The sequence below is a fragment of the Papilio xuthus genome, unplaced genomic scaffold (assembly GCF_000836235.2).
Source record: "Papilio xuthus unplaced genomic scaffold, Pxut_1.1 DF827570.1, whole genome shotgun sequence".
In the NCBI taxonomy this organism is placed as follows: domain Eukaryota; kingdom Metazoa; phylum Arthropoda; class Insecta; order Lepidoptera; family Papilionidae; genus Papilio; species Papilio xuthus.
In genome coordinates, this window is record NW_013531079.1 from 109638 (window position 1) to 130452 (window position 20815).

Consider the following 20815-nt stretch of genomic DNA (forward strand, 5'->3'; position numbering starts at 1 on the left):
GGCGGGGGCAGGAGGGAGAACACACGAGCTGATGCTGCTTCAAATGCCTGTGCCCCCGTCGAGGTGTCGACCTTCACGCCATCACCAGCGAGGTGTATCTATACTGTAACACCTCACTCACAGCACTTGTACTACTTGGATTATAAGTTTGAAATTATTTATTTTGACTCAGTATTTTGTAGCATGTACTATGTACATAGTAATTATTGTTGTATATACTTGGAGTGTCTAATTCTATTATAATTCCCCTTTTCTCCTGAGACATTAGAAATACCGTTATGGTTTACTTTACCATATAATAAGTTATTTCTATATGACCAAAACTATATCTACTAAATACATAATTTTACAATAATGTGTGAGCTATCGGCGCTTCTTATTACTTTCCAGCACTTCTTTACAGCTGTACAAGTTCTCTGATTGTGCTTTGATCGATACATGTTTATTTCTAATAGAATTTTTATGCATTCGACATCTCCGCAAAAATAAATCTTGTGACATTTCGAGTGATAGGTTTTTTTTATTTTAATTAAAGAGTCTCGTTTGTTTTATTGAAGCAAACAGAAATCAATGGAGGGCCCTTGTCTGTTGAGGTCGTGCTGAGTGCCCCCTGCCCCGGCCCCGGCCCCGGCCCCGCTCTGCAGCACGCATGGCCGACAGCCGCCGACGATTTGATTGATATCAAGATGTTTATAAAAACAGAATCAAAGGATATCGCATCACAATTACTCTGACATGTAAGAAGCGCCGGACGCGCATATATTTCAAGTGTTGAGGGGAAACCCAGCAGTTTTATTTTTGTTTTTCTGTACTACTTGTTCATATGATCATTTAGGTATATTAGGACACTATTCTGGGTTGTTTAAATAAATATGTTTGCGTATAATTTGAAGATTGTGGTTTAGCGATATTAAATGTAACTGTAGCATAATATTCTCAGCTATCTGTTAAATAAGATTAAAGGTTTTAGAAACGTCAACAGTGGTAGAGCCCGCTTTAACATGTTCGCACGTATTGTCCCGGCTCGCCCGGTGAAATACCACGACCACACAGAAGACACGCGTAAAGTGGAAGCTATTCCGCGTGCAGTCTGATTAGTGTGCGTCCCGGAGGCCTAATTTAGTCCTCTTTACCTTCTCACCCTTTTTCTTATAAGGAAAAGATGGGAAGTGGAAATGGCCTTACCGGATGATGGAATATTTGGATATGGAACATGGAAAGGGAAAATATTTTCTCTCTGTGCATCCTCTCCTCCGTCGATTAAAGGTAGGCAACGCATATGCAATTGCGTATGTCTATGGGCAACGGTCACTTCGCTATTTCAGCGATTTCAGGTGGCCGCTCGCTCGTTTGCCACCTTATTATAAAAATTAAAAAAACTGCAACGGCTGTTATTTTTTAATCAATTCCGTATTTCGTGAATATTGTGTATTTGTGTTGCTTATAACTAAAACCTTGGATTTATTATTTTTATTTGTGTATCCGCAAATCGGTGTTTGTTCCGGGTACACTCTGAAACGACTGGATCAATGTTGACGGGACTTTCAATGTATTGAACAGTTGTGATGATGAACACTAAATAAACATGTTATGTCAATGTTTTACTTATAATATCTACATCACAGTGATAATATTGATAATTGGATGATCAACCATTTCGTAGGGATTCAAGAAATAATCATTTAGACTTTACTAAAATACTGTGCGGAAAAAGACAAGAAAACTTCTCTAAGATCACTCTGTCAATAGAAATCTAATTTAATTGACTATATTTAACCTAAATACGCAGAGAAAGTCAAATAAAACTGTTAAAAACATCTTAAGCTACATAACTCCATATAAATGATTAACAGACATTCTTGATTACATTTTCAATCTTTCTCTTGTGTTAAAAATAATCGTATTTTTGAATTTAATTGAATTTGAGAAATGTCTGAATCCGGTAGCTGCTCTGTAGATTACCATACAAAGAGGAGCGCGACTGGCAAGCGTCAGGCAAACACGTCGCCAGACTAACCTAATGAGAGCGAGGGAGACGGCACTATACGCGTCTCGCACGCGGGACTGAGACGACCGTATACGGCGGACGAAAGCGCAATGAGCGCCATACAGCGCGCGAGGGCGACAGACTTATGCGGCGGCGAAGTGCGAGAGCGAGACGCGCGCAGGTGCTCAGTGTTGCCCGGTGAATAATTTAACCGCGACCGCCCTTTCGCGAGCTCTCAGCGACGATGCGCACACGGTGTTGCTAGATGTTTGGTTAAAATATCATCGGACTTTAATAATTGATTCGGGGAGAAAATATCTACCTAAGTAAAATTATATCTGTACTTCGATTCTATTAGGTAGGTACATGAGCAAAACATAACAATATGTCCGGCTTAGGTTGTGCAGGCGATCACCTATACAGCCCATTAGTTTCACTCACCCTGATGAAGGACCCCAAGTGATCAGAACTTACTCGGTACCTAAACCTAAATAGACACGTAAGTTTAGTCGTCACTTTTAATTAGTGTACAGAATAAGTCTGTCTTAGTTATGTGTCTCTATTATTATTTGTTAAATTGAATGAAATGTTAAATAACCATTATGCAAATTCCAAGACATTTCTATTAACAAACATCAACGGGTAAATTACAGTAATACAATTTTTTTGAATAATAAATGCAGTATTTGTTAAGTAGATGGCAACACAGAGCGCGGCGAGCTCTATGTACCGGCACATCGCAGTACATGGCTCACAGGAGAGTTGGCGCAAGTTAACGTTCTCTATATATCTATACTGAGCGGTTAATGTGTACTCGTAATATCGCTTATGTCCCCCCGCACACCCGCCCCCCGCACCCCCCGCCCGCCCGCCTAATGCCCCCGAAAGCCTTCACTTTTATTAACTTACAATTTAAACAATTGAAAAGCTTTAACTTAGATTAAACATATTGCTTTCGATTGTTTTTCTTATTTTATTTCAATACCTGAGTTATATTAAGATGCTTTTCTTCTAAAATATCTGTAAGATTGATTCATTAATTTCTTATACTAAAATATAGTTAACGAGTATCATATCGTGAATTAACTATCGTGTACGAAGTGTAGCAAAATTTTCTTAATATATTTGAATTTTGAAAACGAAGATAGCTAAGAGGAATTCAAGGGAAAATAATAAGGTAACCATAGAAAACATTCAGTATTAAACCGCACGGGTTTTTAATTACCTTTTTCTTAGCTGCAGTAAGCCAATTTATATCTTACAAGCAGTTGCCCGCGTCTTCTTCCGCAAGTAATTAAAAGAAAACGTAGAATTCCTTGTCGGCGCACATCAAAAGCAAATAAATCAAGTCTGAATATCGGCGACGAAAATAATTAAAATTGCCAAATAATGTGAATTTACATTAAACACTAGGGCGGAGGGCGGAGGGCGGAGGGCAAATATTTACGTGGCGTAATCGTTGCGGAGGGTCCCGATACCGCGACGCAATCGATGCTGACACGACACGGGATGTTTGCCGAGCACCGAACACTTTGATTGATATTTGGTTTATGTCAAGATGTTATAAACTCCCTAACTCTTCCTGTAACATATCATCCTTCATTATATAGCTTTTTGTGTTATTTCTGAAAACTTGAAGTTCATATTAATTGTAACTGTAGTACGAATGTCACAATTTTAAAAGCCAATATATAAAAATGACCCGCTCTATATTATCTGAGAATGAACGCAGTAAACCTCTTCCGGGAGCCACTTCTAGTTGACACATTAAGTGCCTTTCTATTGAGAAGGTCTTAACTCTGTAAATAATTGATTGTAGTTGATGGTGCAACACTCTCTGCAATTGCAGTATTCGCAGTCCTGCCGCCCGCATCCTGCTGCCTGCAGACACAGATCGCGGCTACTGGCAAACAATTTCTGGCAGATAAGTTACTGATAGCCAAAACCAATATTCCATTCTTTAATATCATAATGGCAGTCCAAAAACAATCTAATATTGTTTGTACTCTGTTACATACAAATAGGTACTAATAATTTTCGGATCGATCGATCTGATGGAATTTTGACTTTGGATGTAGATGACTCGGCGGTTAACATTTCGTAAGCTAATTCATTCCATTCAATGTATATGATTTTGTCCGTGGGGTCCTAGCGCTTTAAGACTTTTTAAGGACATATTCGAAAAATTTATCGACATCGCAGTGGACCGAAGAGCTGGCAGCTACCTCGGACAAAGAATTAGTTTAGCTATCCAAAGGGAGAACGCTGCCAGTATCTTCGGGACCTTGCGTAAAGGGACTCCTTTTAATAGTATATTTTAGTAAATTATTCGTTTTTAATATTTGATTTAATATCATAGATTTAAGACTATTAATTACATTCTTTGTTACAATGTATGTTAAAATATATAATTCAATGTTAATTTCGGTTTATTGTATTTTGTATTATTATTAATTGACCCAGCGATGGGGTCAGGGTGGGTGCGTGGGTAACCAGGTTGACTGTGGGCGTGGTGGTGACGCCGGCGCGTGTCGGAAATTGGCTTTTGTTTTAATGTTGGGAATCACGTGACGTTGTGCTGCACATCACGCAGATATCGAGGCTTGTTAATCGAAACAATTACCTACATCCGATTGATGCGATTACTTTTATTGATACTTAAACGTTTTCGATATAAATACTAAATGATGAGTAAATTTGAGTTACTATAAAATTTAACAGCTTCTTTTTTTATATCATAAGGTGGCAAACGAGCGAGCGGCCACTTGAAATAGCGAAGTGACCGTTGCCCATAGACATATGCAATTGCATATGCGTTGCCTACCTTTAATCAACGGAGGAGAGGATGCACAGAAAGAAAATATTTTCCCTTCCTATGCATCCTCTCATCCGGAAAGTCCACTTCCACTTCCCATCCTATCCTTATAAGGAAAAGGGTGGGAAGGGTAAGAGGACTAAATTAGGTCTCCAGGACGCACACTCATCAGACTGTACGCGGAATTGCTTCCACTTGACGCCTGTCTTCTGTGTGGTCGTGGTATATCACCGAGCGAGCCGGGACAATTCGTGCGAAGATGTTAAAGCTGGCTCTACCACTGTATCTTATTGTAAGAAACAACTTTGAACTTTACTTTTATATACAACTATATTTATAACAAGGTTCATATAAGTTGAACTTAACGAATAACATAAGTAACCAAACAATTTGATGGAAAAGTAACTTCCTGACCAGATACCGTATACAATACCTAATTAGGGAGATGTTCCGTACTCGTGTCGCGATTTTAACGTTTTAATCAATATACCATTGATTATTTAATTTTAAAACTAATTTTCTAGCGCAAAGAATTGTTTAATATCAAATCTTAGAGTAGAGCGCATGTTGACACGAGGAGCGGGTAGCGGGTAGCGGGTAGCGGGTAGCGGGTAGCGGGTAGTAAATATTTGCAATTATTAGACGATGTTTGCTGAAATTAAGAGAGCAAACAGGAGCGGCCCCGCGGGGCGACATATGCCGCGCTGGAGTTCACCGCACTGCTCCCACGTGCACATTACTTTAGTTAGCAAAATAGATAAAACTAAACTATGAATAACATTTAACATCACTCGAAAGTAATTTAGTCGCAAATAAGTTCCATGAACTTGTAAGTAGAAATTATAAATTACGTTAGGTATTTACCTACTTACTTTCAGATTACTTACGATATTGTGTAGTGTCGTGGCGCACATTGCTGACTTGCACAATGCGAGCTTCCGCTTCCTACTTACCGTCAATACAATTATCTATTCTCCTTCTCATTCTTAATATCTTTGTTAAGGGGAAGCTGTCGCATTCAATTTAGAAGTTACATTAATAGTAAGTGAAAACAGTGAATTATGTTGATGTTCAGTAAGTGTATAACTTTCTCTATGATCAAAGTTATTGCTTAAAATCGCCATAAACAGGTACGTACTTTTAATTTTAAGATAATTATTACGATTAATCAATCAATGGATTCCGCTAATTTGCGAAAGTCCCATTTGAGTCAAGTTTTAAGAGTTTCACGAAAGTGTTATAGTAATTCATGTTTAAATTATGTGTAACGTTTAACTTCTCCTTAACGGAACTGTAGAAAAAAAACAAGAAATCCGTATTAACACTTCTCTTTGCTAACGATTTGATTTGTGCCGACACCCACAAACACACGCACAATGTACCGCACAGAGATAGCCGCACATCGCACACCGCACACCGCACAAAGACCGTGTAATCCCACTCTTATAGCACTAATCTCAGCTTCCGACTTTACCGACATTTCCGAGTAATGTTGCGTTACAACATTATAATGTACGATGTAAAAGAAACAGCCGGAAATTTTGTATCGGCCACAGGATTCTGACAATAAAACTATTTATTTGATAGTGTCATTTGTTTAATTATTCTATACAGAATTGTACGAGTGCCGACATTACGACATGTTCGTGTAATTGTACATACTGGAACTAACTTACTACATTCTCAATAACAGCATGTTTTAACCACAACCAAATAAGATATTATACCATGGCTTGTACTAATTTATTACGAACTTACTGGTTTTAGACTCTACGATACAGATGAGAAGAAATTAACCTATTTAAACAAAGTATCATTGGATTGGTATCTTGCGAATCTGTGAAAATGGTCTTCAATTAATTTCCTGTCAGTCAGGTAAAGAAAAACATAACATAAAATGATTACATCGAGTTCCTAGAATCTAGGTTCTATCCAAAGAAACATTATAAAGTACCTGAATATGTAAAACTTATACTTTAAACGATCCAAAGTACATATAATTGTACTGTTAGTACGTTTGTGGTAGACAGACACAACATGTAATGAGCTTATCCGACCCCCTGCCACCCCCTGCGACTGCGACATGAGGACAAAGTGTTCCGGATTATTTCTATTGAAGCGCATCGTTTTTGTTCGGAAAACTCGAGTTTTGAACAATTTTATTATGAAGCATCTCTCGGCCTTATTCTTGAAAGGTATCTTTTATATTTTCATCCAATATTCAATTTGATTTTTATCGTAAGTAGTTCAATTTTAAACCTTTATAGAGTAACTTGTCATGTCGCAGCTGACACATGTAACTTACGGTTTATTTGTTAAAAGCCTAGTGACTCGGAACATAGAGGCAAATAACATGTACATATTTTTTCCTAGGTTACCAAAGTGAGTCAATTTACATAATTACGTATGTAGAGATTTTTACTAATAAAATATCGCCAGAGAATTCACAATTGAAAAGATAAGTATATTTCTAACTTCTGCGCTGTATCGCAAATAAACAAACAAACGCGATCAAAAAGCGATATGGCGTTTGACTTCTCAGAATAAGCCCGTCAGCTCACACATGTCTGTTCGCACGCGACTTCACGTATTTCTAATTCTCTCTCAATGAAACGTTTCTATCATAAGTTGTGTCGTTACTTTTTCTCAATAACTTCAGGATATGTACTGCTTTGTGATAAATGTAATAAATAAATGTAGAGAGATCATTGTTAAGTAGAGATAAATTCATAACTTAACAACTAGACATTTAGTTGGCAGTGACTTCGATGTTGGAGAGAAAATGTCATCTTAACCTCAAAGCACTGCGCAAATATCATTTGATTAACGAAGGAAATGAACTAAACTTATTAAACAGATAAACAATATGTCAAAGCTGTTACATTTGACTAACAACATCTGAAGTCATAACAATTAATAAGTTAATATAAATATTTAATATTGAGACCCATATGCCGGTCGAGTGCCCTCCACGCGGAACACTTTGCCCTCCACACGCCCCGCGCACCCCCCGCAGCCCCCGCGCCGGTCACAACTAATAAACAGTTAACGAGTTCAATAAACATTGTGTTAACTGCGCTCCACTGAACCTATCATATATAAAACACGAGGGCTCAAAAAATCATAATTGTTTCAAAGATTAACATCGAGAGGGACTAGTGAGTAGACTTACCGTGTAGGTACAAATTGCGTCGTCTCTGGGAATGAGACTCCGTTTTGTTTTTTGAAGAATTGATTTTCATCACACATTACTGTGAATTCATATTGGTTTAGCTGTTTTTTCTTTAATAAGTAAGTAAGCATGTGTAATTGACCTTGTTGCAAAATCAAAGCCTATTATGCGTTTCATATTCGAGATAAGGAGTTTCAGAATGAAGTACTTACCGTGACAAAACTAATGTACTTTTTATTTAGAAAAAAATATTAAAGAACAATATTAGATGCTTAGTCTTTGGTTCGCCTCAGGCCGCGAGAAGTTTTCGCGGATTTGTTTCATTGTCTCCCCCTCCCCGCCGTCCCCCGGCGCAGGGCTGAGGGCTGAGGGCTGTGGGCTGCGGGCGGAGGGCGTGTACAAAGGGTCCCGCAATATGGTCCTCATGAGCGCCGTCGCCCCGCATCAGGCCCCGGCCTTGATTGATGCTTTACTCTTGTGACGGATGTTGAGGGCCCTAAGGTAATAGCTTAGGCATTGCTTTGTACTTTGTACTGATATTACGTTAATAATTACTATGTCATGTTTATTTGTTTTATTTTCTTCTATAAAGTCTTGGAATAAATAACTTAACAATTATAATCATACAAGTCTTCAAGCAGTTTTTCGGCAATATGAAAAAAAAAATAAGTGTAAAATGTGTTAACTTAACCAGACCACTTCCTAACATATTCAGCAACTATGTAGCATTTAGTTACCTTTAGACATTGCTTAGTGATTAGTTTAGTTGTGAAATAAACATGACCGTTTATAACATTTTTATTTTCAGCGGATTCGTTGACTAATTCTGTTGTTTGTGGAAACACGACAAGAGGCAATGACAGCGCTGAGTGTCTCAATGACACAAAAGAAGTCAATGGCGTTGCTTCTGACGCAAATTGGGCGTCGCGGCGCACGCTGACACCCGACGTGATTGGCTGTCACGTCACCCGAGCCGGTGTCTCGACGCTGTGTCACGTCGCGGCGTTTGTCACGCTGTGGAGTGGCGTGTAGCCTCGGGCGGGATTGCCTGCCGCTGACACGCTGATACGATGCCTTTATTGGACTTTTGTGTCTTTCACAATTTTGATTTCTGATGATTACAGTGGTGACATTTTACGTGATGTAGAGGAAACTACGAGTTCTTTTATAAATATGTGTTTTGACTTAATTACCGGTTAAGAAAACAAACAACATAGTATTGAACTTTTTACCATTTAATTTTTTCAACAATTATAAATAAATACCTACTTATAAAGAGGGAATCGTTTTTTTATAATTTTTTTCCATTATATTTCTGCAAAGCTTTTAATGGTTAACATCTTTTGAAGTCTACCCTCATTAGGCACAAATAATACACTTTAGAAAACTCCCACGTCACAACCGACAACACAATGCAATACTAAAATGTTTTTGTTCATTTGAAAGTCGAAAAGCCACCGTTGTTATAGCGATTTATTCTTATAGTTTAATTAGTGCGCGGGAAAAGCGCTCGGCGGCCATTGTGCCGGAAACAATATGGCGTCACTTGACGCGCGGCCGTTGCGCGCGCGCACCCGCCACGCCGCCGACTTCCGCTCCAGTCACCGCACATTTTGTGGTTTTTGGGACAAAACTTAATTTAACGATTTAACTAATTTAACTTATTATTATGTTAATTAAGGTTAAGTTCTGCCTTTGAAAAAATAATGATTTAATTAGGTTTACTATTTTTAACCTATCTCTTTAATATAGGTATATCATACATATTAACTACAAATTTCATTTGCAATGAAAACGCTATCAAGCTATTAATCTCGATAATATTTGACAACATACCATGTGCATTTATTATTATTTTTAAACCTTTATACTAGAATTGTTAAAGTATATGAGTTATGACAAACTTCCAGACACACTATAAACATTTCCGGTTCCTGAGGGCAAGCGTGGTGACCCTTGGGGTGACAATACCGGGGGATACAAAAGCGCAGTGCGACATGGCTCCGTATTATTTGGCTTCAAACAGCGGCGTGCTAACTGCCGTTGATATTGTGCTGCGTAGTCGCCGGCTCGGGTTACTGCTGCTGCAGTTTGATATGACAACGCTGCTCAAACTGTTGGAAACACCCGAGCTCCGTAATGCTCTCTTACCAAAATAATAAACATATCTAACTACTAACAACTAACCTAACTCAAGGTTATGGTATTGCCTTGAGAAGTGTCTTTGTGCATATTAAAGACAGTTTGAGAAATCACTAAATTACTGAGTATTGGTTTTAGAATTAATTACGATGTTATTGTGCGAAACAACTTAGGTTGAAATCCATGTTTTGATCTTAACTATAATAGTAAATAGCTTTGTGGACATGTAAATATTCTAAAATAAATGGAATTTAACTATTTTAAATTCAGAGTTAGTGAGATTTGAAGTTTACATTAAAATTGTCAGTACAAAGTTTGAGTATCGCTGCACTTATTGACGTTTGACATATCAGAGCAATAATTTGCCAACGACTGCCGCCCCCCCTGGTGCGCGGCGTGAACATGCATCGCTCTATAATGCTACCTATTAGGTTATACTAATAACTGACTATTATAGCTTTTATATTATAATAATAATCACCACAAGGAACGGAGTAAAGCAAAAGTTTGTCCTCGTCGTTGTTTTATACTAAAGTGTTTTACACTTTCTTATAGTTTTTAGACTGGATAGTTTTATTACTAGAAAACTTCGTTTGTCTTTATAGATGGTGTCAATTTTATTTTTAATCCAAACAAATATATAACATTCATGTCGCATAATGTTTAATATACATACTTACTTATGCTTTCTTTGGTTTGCATTTTTACATGAAATGGGAGTTCAGTATAAAATAAAAGATAGTATATATTTCGACATAATATATATCTGCATATAAAGTGAATATTGCATCAGGTACGTCTATGTACATACACTACACATCTACTGCCGACCTTACTACATATAGCGAGAAATAGAAATAACATTTATTTATATATTTTGTGAAAGAAAATTAAATTACAGGTAACTAGTAATCTTTGTAATTAGAATCTTTAGTAAATAGATTTTCTAAAATCAATATTCCATTCGTTATCAAATAAGTAAAAAGAAAAAAATACCAAATAAATCGAGATGAAAAAATTCACTGGATCAGACCCAACCCGAGACCGTTGTGCATCTGAATATTATGATGAAATCTTAATAATAAATATTGATATTCCTCTTGATTTTCCTCCTCTCGCTATGTGTAAGCAACATTTACCACCGCCTCTTATGTACATTACCTCTTATTTACATTACATAAACGCTACACATAACAATTCAAACTAACAGCTATAAATAAACCGCTCTATCGCGCACACTAACTCTACTACGAGTACAATTGATTTATTTATTTTGAATTAATATCTATATAAACAACATTCTAAACTATTAACATTCTCTCTCAGAACTATTTACAAAATTCTCGTAACATGAAATATCGATAAACACCTAATACAGTATTTAGAAAGCTTTGAAGTATAAAATCACTATCCCTTGTACTTTTTACTAATCTCTTACTTTTTGTAACAATAAAAGTATTTAAGCCTTTATTTTAGTCTGTATACAGCTAAAAGTCGCTTTCCTACGTCACAATAGCAGAGAGATTTAAATGATTTTACCACAAACATTAGTAGAGATGATGCGAACTTCGCGCTGTTACTCGTATATTAGTTTCATTTGTAATGTTCACTAACAGGTACAGGACGGTTCAACAAATTCCAAACACAAACTCATAATAAGGAATTATCTAAAAACTAGTCGTCGAATATATAATCTGCGTTACTCTGTTAACTTTCACTTTACAATAAATATATATTAATCAAATCCACAATCAATTCACTGGTCGCCGAAGCCGTTGTAGTACCCGGCGGGGGGTGGCGGCGGTCACAACAGCTTGGAAAAGAACCCGGCGGGCTGCAGCAGCGGCGGGTACCCGGCGCCCAGGAAGGGTCGGAAGGCCGCGCGGTCCTCCCGCCCCGCCTCACCCGCGCCCCCCGCGCCGCCCACCTCGCCGCGGGCCGGGCTGGCCGCCGCCTCCTGCGTGGACTCGTCCTGCGTGTCCAGCGAGGAGTCGTTGTGCGTGCCCGCCGCCCCCAGGTGCAGCTTGCGCGTGTGCTTCTTCAGGTCGAAGTTGCGGCAGAAGCCCTTGGCGCAGATGCTGCAGGTGAAGGGCTTGCGCTCGTTGTGCGTGTGCATGTGGAAGGTCAGGTTGTAGATCTGGTGGAAGGCCTTATTGCAGATGTTGCACTTGTACGCTTTCTCGCCGCTGTGCGTCAGCCGGTGGTTCTTGTAGTTGCCCTTCTGGTGGAAGCCCTTGCCGCAGAACTCGCAGACGAAGGGCTTGTAGCCGGCGTGGATGCGCGCGTGCGTATTGAGCGTAGAGGAGCGGTTGAAGGCCTTGCCGCACGTGAGGCACTTGTGCGGCTTCTCCGAGGTGTGGATGATCTTGTGCCGGCAGAGCGTGGAGGCCTGCCGGAAACCCTTGCCGCACACCTTGCAGACGAAGGGGCGCGCGCCGGTGTGCACGGGCATGTGCCGCGTCAGGTTGTAGTGTGCGTTGAACACTTTGCCGCAGTCGCCGCACGCGAAACTCTTGCTCTTGGCGGGCGAGGGCGAGGGCGCGGGACCCGTGGTGGAGGAGACCGCGTGATCGGGTGCGACGCGCGGGCTGGGCGGGCGGCGCGCGGGTGCGGGTGGCGGGCGAGGCAGCTGCAGCTGATGCGCGTACGTGAGCGACACGAGGTCGGGCCCGTAGTACAGCAGCGGGTAGTGCGCAGCGAGTTGGCGGCGAGCCGCGGGGATGTACTGCTTGAATGCGGAGTCTAGAAGCTGTGCACCGTACGAAAGGAAGTGGGGCGCGGGCGGAGGCTCCGGCGAGGCGCACTTCCTCCGATCGGGTTCCATGAGCCGCGCGATAGAGAAGTTAAGGACTGGTGCGGCGGGCGCGGCGGGAGCTGAAGGCGCGGGCGGCGCGGGCGTGTCGGGCGAGCAGGCGCGCTCGGGCGAAGATTCGCGCGGGCCGTCCGGCCGGCCGGCGCACGGGAACGGCTGCATAGCTGCTGCTCACCTGCGGAGAGGGAGTGTCTGTCAGTCGGGGAGTATTGTCATCGCGCGGTTTGCGCGACAAAGAGTAGTCGAGCGGTTGTTTTAACTAAATTGGTAGGGTGCGTGTGGCGGACCCTTGCCGCTGCGAGCTTTGTGGAGAAATCGTTTGCAAACATTCAGCATTCGCTTTGGTGTTGATGAATGGCGGGCGGAGGCGGAGGGCACCGCGCTCTCGCGTTAGTAATTAGTGGAGCGGGTTGCGGGGCTCGTGCGGGGGTATGGCGGGGGGTGGTAGGACACAATGCACACCAGAAACGTTTTTCAAATATTGCAATCGATGTCGATTGTTGAGAGCTCTTTTCTCGTGCGGTCGTACAATGTGCTTTTGTGACGTGCGCTTTACCACTTACGAATAATATTTTCAACGATGTTATTTACCGTAAACATAAAAAGAGTTTATGCTCGAGTACTTACATACCTACATAATTGGTAGGATTATACATATAATTTAGAGATGAAGGGTAGGATGAGCAGCGATGTACCTAACCTGTTTGATGTTGGGTATCACAACGCACTCGTGGCTTATACTCAGGCAAGGAACTCTTTCCGCTTAAGCCGCAAAACTAAACTTTTATTTATTTGTTCAATACGTGTGCAATTAAAAGCCGAAGGGCTGGTAACGGCTCTTGTAGAACAAAGCGGGCTGGGGTCTGAACGGTGACAATATGTTGAGCGGCCGCCGCGCCGGGTAATTGGTGTCGTAGTGCGTATTGTTCTCGTCATAGTGCCGGCCGCGGGGCTGCGCTTGCTCGTCGACCAGGGCCTCGGGCTGTGCGCTGACGTCATCAGACTTCGATTGTATAGGAGTTGTGAAGCGTATGATCATAACAAATCTAGTTATTTGGAATTGTGTGCAATTGGCGTATGTTTTTATGTTTAAATTGATCTCCATAACGTGGACAAATAATTTGTAGAGCACGTGCTTATCCTCAAGTAGAATCTTATGAAGAAAACAAGACGATAATCGTATCGCAGTAAATGTCTTTATAAAAAGATCCAAAAGCTAAGGTTAATTAGGTTTTATATGGTCATTTTTTATATATGAAGTATGGATTGGACGAAAATATTTTGTATTAATTATTAACTAACTTTCCGCGTCCACTGGCGTTACAAAGCCATTCAGAATATCGAAACAATAACGCCCTGCTCGTGCAACAAAATCTACCCTTGTTGTACCAAATCTTAAGGGAAGTTTATTAAATATTTCTTTGTATAAATAAAACAAAAAGGGAAACATAAGCGCGCGCGCAGCTGCCGCAGTCGAGATGTTGTCCCAACAATGCCTCTCCTCTCATACACAACACAACATACACTCTCATACATTCGTGGCCGGTTGCTGAGTCGCTCAGTCGCTGAGTCGCTGAGTGGCGATTGTTTAAATACCGTTCTTGTTTAAATTCAAACAGTTGACATCGAGTTGTTGTTAATTATAACAAATTGCTGTTTATATGTGCATTGACAACGTAATCACAACACATGTCAACTTTAATATTTTAACTATTTTGTATTCATACATAGCAAATAGTTTTCCCTCTATTACATAACAAGGTCACATAAAGGTCAGGGAATGTGTGGATATTTAATAGTTTTTGTATAGATATAACCTAAAATGCAAATACATACTCTAAAAATCTGCTCGCAGTAGCCCGGTGTTCTTTTTATATCTAACTAGTTGTCGCCCGCGATTACGTCCGCGTGTTATTTAAAACAAAAACTTACCCGCGGACGGAGTACTTAATTAGTAGTCTATGTGCCAAATTTCAGCGAGATCCGATGAGCCGATCTCGAGATATCTTCGAACAAACATCCATCCAACTAATATCCATCCAAACATTCGGATTTATAATATTAGTAAGTTACATGTGTGTGGATTTACAAACGATTATATGAACAATATATCTGAATAATTAAAATTGTCACAGATTGTAAGGAGTTATTAAGCCAGGAAACCCACTCAGTTTAGCCGTGTAATCATTGAGTGATGTCGTCAACTTTTCCATTAAATCATCAATATCAGCTGAAAGTGCACTCGTAGCGACATCCGCGATCTGATAATGTGCCGGCCGGCGGCGCGGCGGCGCGGCGGCGCGGCGGCGCGGCGGACCTGTCCTATCGTACATCTCTTAATATCGTAATAGCATGGAAGTGCCCTCATCTCCCGCCCCTCTACCCCCCCTTCCCATCCCCTCGCCTGTAACTTATCGCCTCAGCATCCCATCTAATCGACACCTAACTCCAGATATCAGCAGATTGGACACATTCTACCACTTACATACGATGACAAGCTAAAAACAATTCTTTACACACGGACAGAGAGTTCATTGTCAATTGGTTTGGTAAATTAATTTATATTATAAAAAAAGTCAGCGTTGTAGAATTTAGTGACATTAATGTTGTTTTTGTTAAAAACAAGAGTATCCTGAGTAATTTACAATATTTTATGCTTTATTTCTATAATTTAGAATAACTCTTTAATGTAAAATTATTTACGCTAACCAATAATTTTCAAATTCGTTTCTTTTCAATTTAACCATTGCTCAATTATGGACGCGAAATAAGAAAAATCATAATTTCTCAAAGTATAAAAGCGCGCCATTTCTAATGTAATGTCAAATTGACATCTGTCAAGACAAGACGTCATTAGTGTGCGCGACGTCCGACAGGCGTAATCCCCTGAGCGCTTAAACGCTTCCAGCCGACTCCCTCTAACACATGGTTATTTATATATCCGTCTCTTTTCCAATTCTATACACGAAATCTGCAAACAACCAATTACGTTTGATCTCGTATTTGCCATTATTTATGAGAAACTAGGGGTCCCAATGTTCTGGAAGGATTACTGCAAATAACTCGTTGGAACTAATTTAACTGGAACTTTGAATTTATATTTGTTGTTTGAGTTTTCGTGTTTGGGTTGGGCTCTTGATATTTTGGTGTTCGGAAATCGCTTATTACGAGGGTCAGGGGTGGTTTTGTGGTGTAAATTGTTTATTACGAGTGGTAAGTACGAGGTGGTGCGGATATGTTGACATTTCATTTGGATTTATGGATCGAGGTCCGGGAGTCGATTATTTTCTAATATCTATGTTTATGACATTTACATCGTTATGCGTCTCTTTGTCCTACGACCAGAAGTAATACGTCCGAATGAGATATAAAATAGGATTAATGATATTTCTGTTTTGCTGTGAATATAATCTGTACCTTATAAATACGTAACTAATGTAAGCGTACATTATTGAAACTGCTCTTATTGTATAATACATAACGTTAGATAAATATGTTCTGTGTAAACGCGTCCTTAGACATGACCGGTACTGACTGTGACTTTGCATAATATAAAGTACAATATTTATTATATTAATTAAATTATTTATAATTAAAAACACAGCGAATATAAAATCAGATGTTTTGTAGTGGCATATTGCTTGTTTTTTTTTTAATAAATCAATTTGAAACTCATCCGCGGAGGATTCAAAATTGAAAGTGTCATCATACATCAACGTAGCTGTCATGACGAGGAGATATCGGGGTTCGAATTAGCGCGATCCAGCGGACCACAATGCTGCCGTCTGGCCGCGGGGTAGCGGGGCAGTGGGGTGGCGGTAGCGGATTCGATGGCGGGACACTAACTACCCCTGACGTTAAGTACCGCCGCTGACAGGGGCCGGGGGGATGGAAGAATGTAATCGTTTGATTTTTTAAACAATGCCTGTTATTTGAATATTGCTTAATATTTATAGTTGACAAGTAATAAGTGGATTTTTAGTCTTTACCTACTTACAGATAATGAATGGATCGACTCTCTACTCTATAAAATAATAAATTTCAAAATGTTTGAAGATCATTTACCATATATTTCATCACCTATCATTATCATCTAACGGCCGAAATTATATCCTTCCTCATCCTTAAACTTGAGACCGATTCGACATTTATTTTAATTACTTTGCGTGAAACGGAATACAAAATTATTCTGTATTTTTCAATTGTTATTGCAATCATTTGATTTGTTAAATTTCGTTAAAGGTTTAAAATTATTAATCAGCCAAAACCGTGGATATTATTCGATCGCTTATTGATTTCGGACATAAATATAATTTCATCATCATCTAAAATATCAATTGCCAGTTGTATAAGAGCACAGATTATATTAATCGTCTTTTACCATGTGTCATGTCGCAGCAAATGTCATCAGAATATGACACGTGGAGAGGTCGCGTCCGCCGGAAGTGGAAGCTTCACGATCATTTTATTATCAAGAACAGATTATCCGATAGTTCGCGAACAATTACACAATTATACGTATTGTGCTAAGTTATTGAGAAATGGAGGTTTTTTTTTTAATTATGCGCATTATTTATTTCTCTTATTATATGATATTTAATTCTTAACAATACAATATCGCTTCTATCATATATAAAATTTAATTTGGCTTTAGGAACATATTCCAACACAGAACGTATGTTTTTGAGTAAAGCACAATACCATAAAAAATATCCTCAGTTAGTTAGTTAGTTAAAAGACAAGTATTTTATTGTTATTATCTTGTTATCTAAATACTGATAAATGTTTAAACTACTTTCTCGTAGTAAATTGACAGGGACATTAATCTATTGGATTAGTAGAAATGCAAACACCGCAATAGGGCCGACACATCCGCCGCGGCGGCGCGTGTCACTCAGTTACAAATATTTGTCCCTTGTAATTGGTCCCGGCTTCTCTTCCCGCGGGACAAACACTTAACTAGACTTAATCACGTCGTCACGCTGTGCGGAGACAATATAGAGGGCGGGGCACCAGGTTATATATGTATGTTTATCTATCATCTAGCTCATTATATTGATTCATAAGTGATTTAGATGTAATACTTATGTATTATGTAACAAGATGTTAATTCATGAGATAAGAAGCAATGTCCGGTAAATACGCAAAGTCCAAAATTTAAAACGATTTATTCAAACTCATGATATGAATATATTCATAATGATAATTACATGAGATAAAATCAAAGCACACGCCGCGCCGCTCTACGCCGCGTCCTGACGCCCTCACAACTGGGCGCTAACTAACACCTGAGGGTTGAGGGTTGATGTCATTATAAATTTAAATCCGTACAGTTTATATCCGACACCTTTGAACAGGAGATGTTTAAGAATTATAAAAACCTCTTCACACGTCGCATAATTGTGAAATCACGTGTCATTATACCAGATCACCCTTCACCCCTATCACACCTGACCTCCCGCACCCCCGCACCCTACGAGGGAGAGGAATTAGCCCTCCGGAGGGCGCTTGTTAGCGGCGGCGTGAGGTAATGGCTCAGGTCCGGGCGATTGAGCTGCAATACGCGTCCCACTCCCCGCATTGTGTCCGCGCAACGAATTAACCTTTCCAATGGAGACGATGTATTCATTTAATTACAAATATTTACTGCGAGGGATTTATTAATTTTCATAACAATTATTAAACTCAACGTACCTATTTGCTGATGAAGGGCTTGATGCACGTTCTTATTTAAATTGACTAGACGGGGAGGGAACGACGTATTCCAAAATGTAGGTGCTGCGTAAGAACCTAACGTAAAACATGTCTATTAGGTAACGGGGCACGCGTTTTGTAGGAAACTGTTGTCGGTTCTTGAGATAATCTCGACAATTATTATAATTACTTTCTATGAAAGGGAATAAAAAGAAATATTCGATGAATAAATCTTCCTATTGTTACTGCGATCTTATATCGGTTAAATTTGAACCAAATAGTTGGACTTGTTAATTAAAAATACCGCAGATAAGAAAGAATGGTTCGAGATTGAAAATTGATTTCGGGTTTTACTCAGGAAATAATGAATACATAACAGTAGCAATCTTTTTATCAGAAACTAGTTGTGTTAGCTTAAGTACGATGATTGGGAAACAAGTAAAGACTCGAGGAGAGGAGAAAAATAGTAGGGTCAGTTGAATCATGCGCCAGAACAATTTGTAAGAAAATGTTTTACTGATTGGCAATTTTAACTTGTAGTATTCACGGTATAAGTCTCATTTGACGTGTTGAAGGCAGGAGTCGAAAAACTATTTCAATCCCTATTTTGCTGTCGTTAATTTGTAAAAATTAACAAGAGTTTATTTGTATTTAGTCGGACGTCCGCCGCAACAAACAGCTTCCTGGCGGCATCTTTGTATCTGACCGTTATTGCGGTGTTTGCAAATATATCGGTTGTCCGTATGTCCGGAAGGATTACCTCTAATCTCATCGCAAGTGTTAAATGTAAAGGATTTAGTTGGTAATAGATCTTTGAGAATATTTACGTTTTGACGCGACTCTTTGTCGGCCGATATAATAGAAAAAAAATCTGTAGATAAAGGTTATTTTGGCATTCCATCTATATGTGTAGTTTTTTTATATGATAGGTAAAGGGGGAAACGAGCAGTAGGATCCTTAATAAAATGAGGTCTTCGATACCCATGGACAAATGCAACACTAAATGAAAAGCAGATGAGTTGTAGACCTTCAAGTGTTAGGTTAGGTATGCTCGTACGAAGGCCTCTAAGTTAGGTTAAAACAACGTCAAAACATGTATTTTTGTATTATTATAAGACGTGTTGTAAATGTGTTATACCCATAATAGTGTTGCTCCACATTGATTATATCTACAAATCAAGTTCTGACTTTGTAGGCAGGCTTTAATACCTATACTTTCAAAGTGCTTTGTAATAATTTCATAGTTCTACACACGTTTAAATTCCATTGGTATTTTAGCTGTTATATTCCGTATTGAGTCACAAATAAAAGCTTTTAATACATTTAAACATTATTAGTTAGAATCATTTGGCGCGAATAGCGCGCCTTCGTTACAAAGTCAAGTGTCAGATTGATTAATGAGGGGACATAAACGTTGATATTTTTATAAGGCTGATGATGCGCCAGTACACCGGCACAGTGTCGGATTTTCTTCCTAACAATAGATATCTAATAAATGTTAACTAGTTCCGGAACGCAAATTGAAGTTTGAGAGGTTGAAAAATTTCACGGCGGTTAATTTTGAAATAGTTTGCGTTACTTATGTATTACTTTTTCATTTTACGAGCAATGCCGATGATATTTTTTTATATCTACATATATTGTTGTTATTCCAGTTCCGTAATTCCGAGGCGATGAAGTTTTAGGACCTCTTAAAGATTCTCAAGAGATTCTTTAATCATTACATTGTATGTCATTCACTTTAACTGGAGACAGAGCAGGTCATCGCGGCGATCTTTGGGGGAGGCCTATGCCCAGCAGTGGGCTTCTCACTGAACATGAACAAGAGCAGGTATACCTACAATTATTATATCCATCAGTTGCTCGAGAATGTTGAGGACGACATGAGATAATTGTGTCACATTTAATTAGACACATTTGGAACTTTTGAACATTTTTGTATTGTCAGAACGGCACGATCTTGGGGATCGATGATTTTTGGTTTACAAAGACAATAAATTATAATTCTTAGATTGAAATGTAAGCTGTAATGTAACATGACACCAACCTGGTTCAGTCCACACTTGTCCAATTAAACACTTGTTTCCATGTCACTGGCCGCGGCCACCACTGTCCACCGTTCTGGTGTCGCCGTCTCTTGATGGTCTCCCTCCAGCCGCAGGTGTGCAGCAGTGTCACCAGCAAGTGAGCAAT

The 20815-nt window shown here is 39.5% G+C and overlaps 1 protein-coding gene across 1 annotated transcript; it reads right to left on the reverse strand.

Annotated features, from left to right (window-relative positions):
• Positions 1 to 11920: 11920 nt before the first annotated feature.
• LOC106118484 (fez family zinc finger protein 1) lies at positions 11921 to 20815 on the reverse strand. The gene is made up of 3 exons (XM_013313144.1): positions 20670 to 20815; positions 12044 to 13103; positions 11921 to 12004 (listed from the first exon to the last, which is right to left on the reverse strand). Exons 2-3 carry the CDS (start codon positions 13088 to 13090, stop codon positions 11921 to 11923), a joined length of 1131 nt encoding a protein of 376 aa, XP_013168598.1. The 5' UTR covers positions 13091 to 13103; positions 20670 to 20815.

Coding starts and splice junctions, on each gene's coding strand:
- LOC106118484 (XM_013313144.1), bottom strand. CDS start 13,090: ATGCAGCCGTTCCCGTGCGCCGGCCGGCCGGACGGCCCGCGCGAATCT. Junction 12,005..12,043: donor CCAGCCCGGCCCGCGGCGAG/GTGGGCGGCGCG, acceptor GCGGGGCGGGAG/GACCGCGCGGCCTTCCGACC.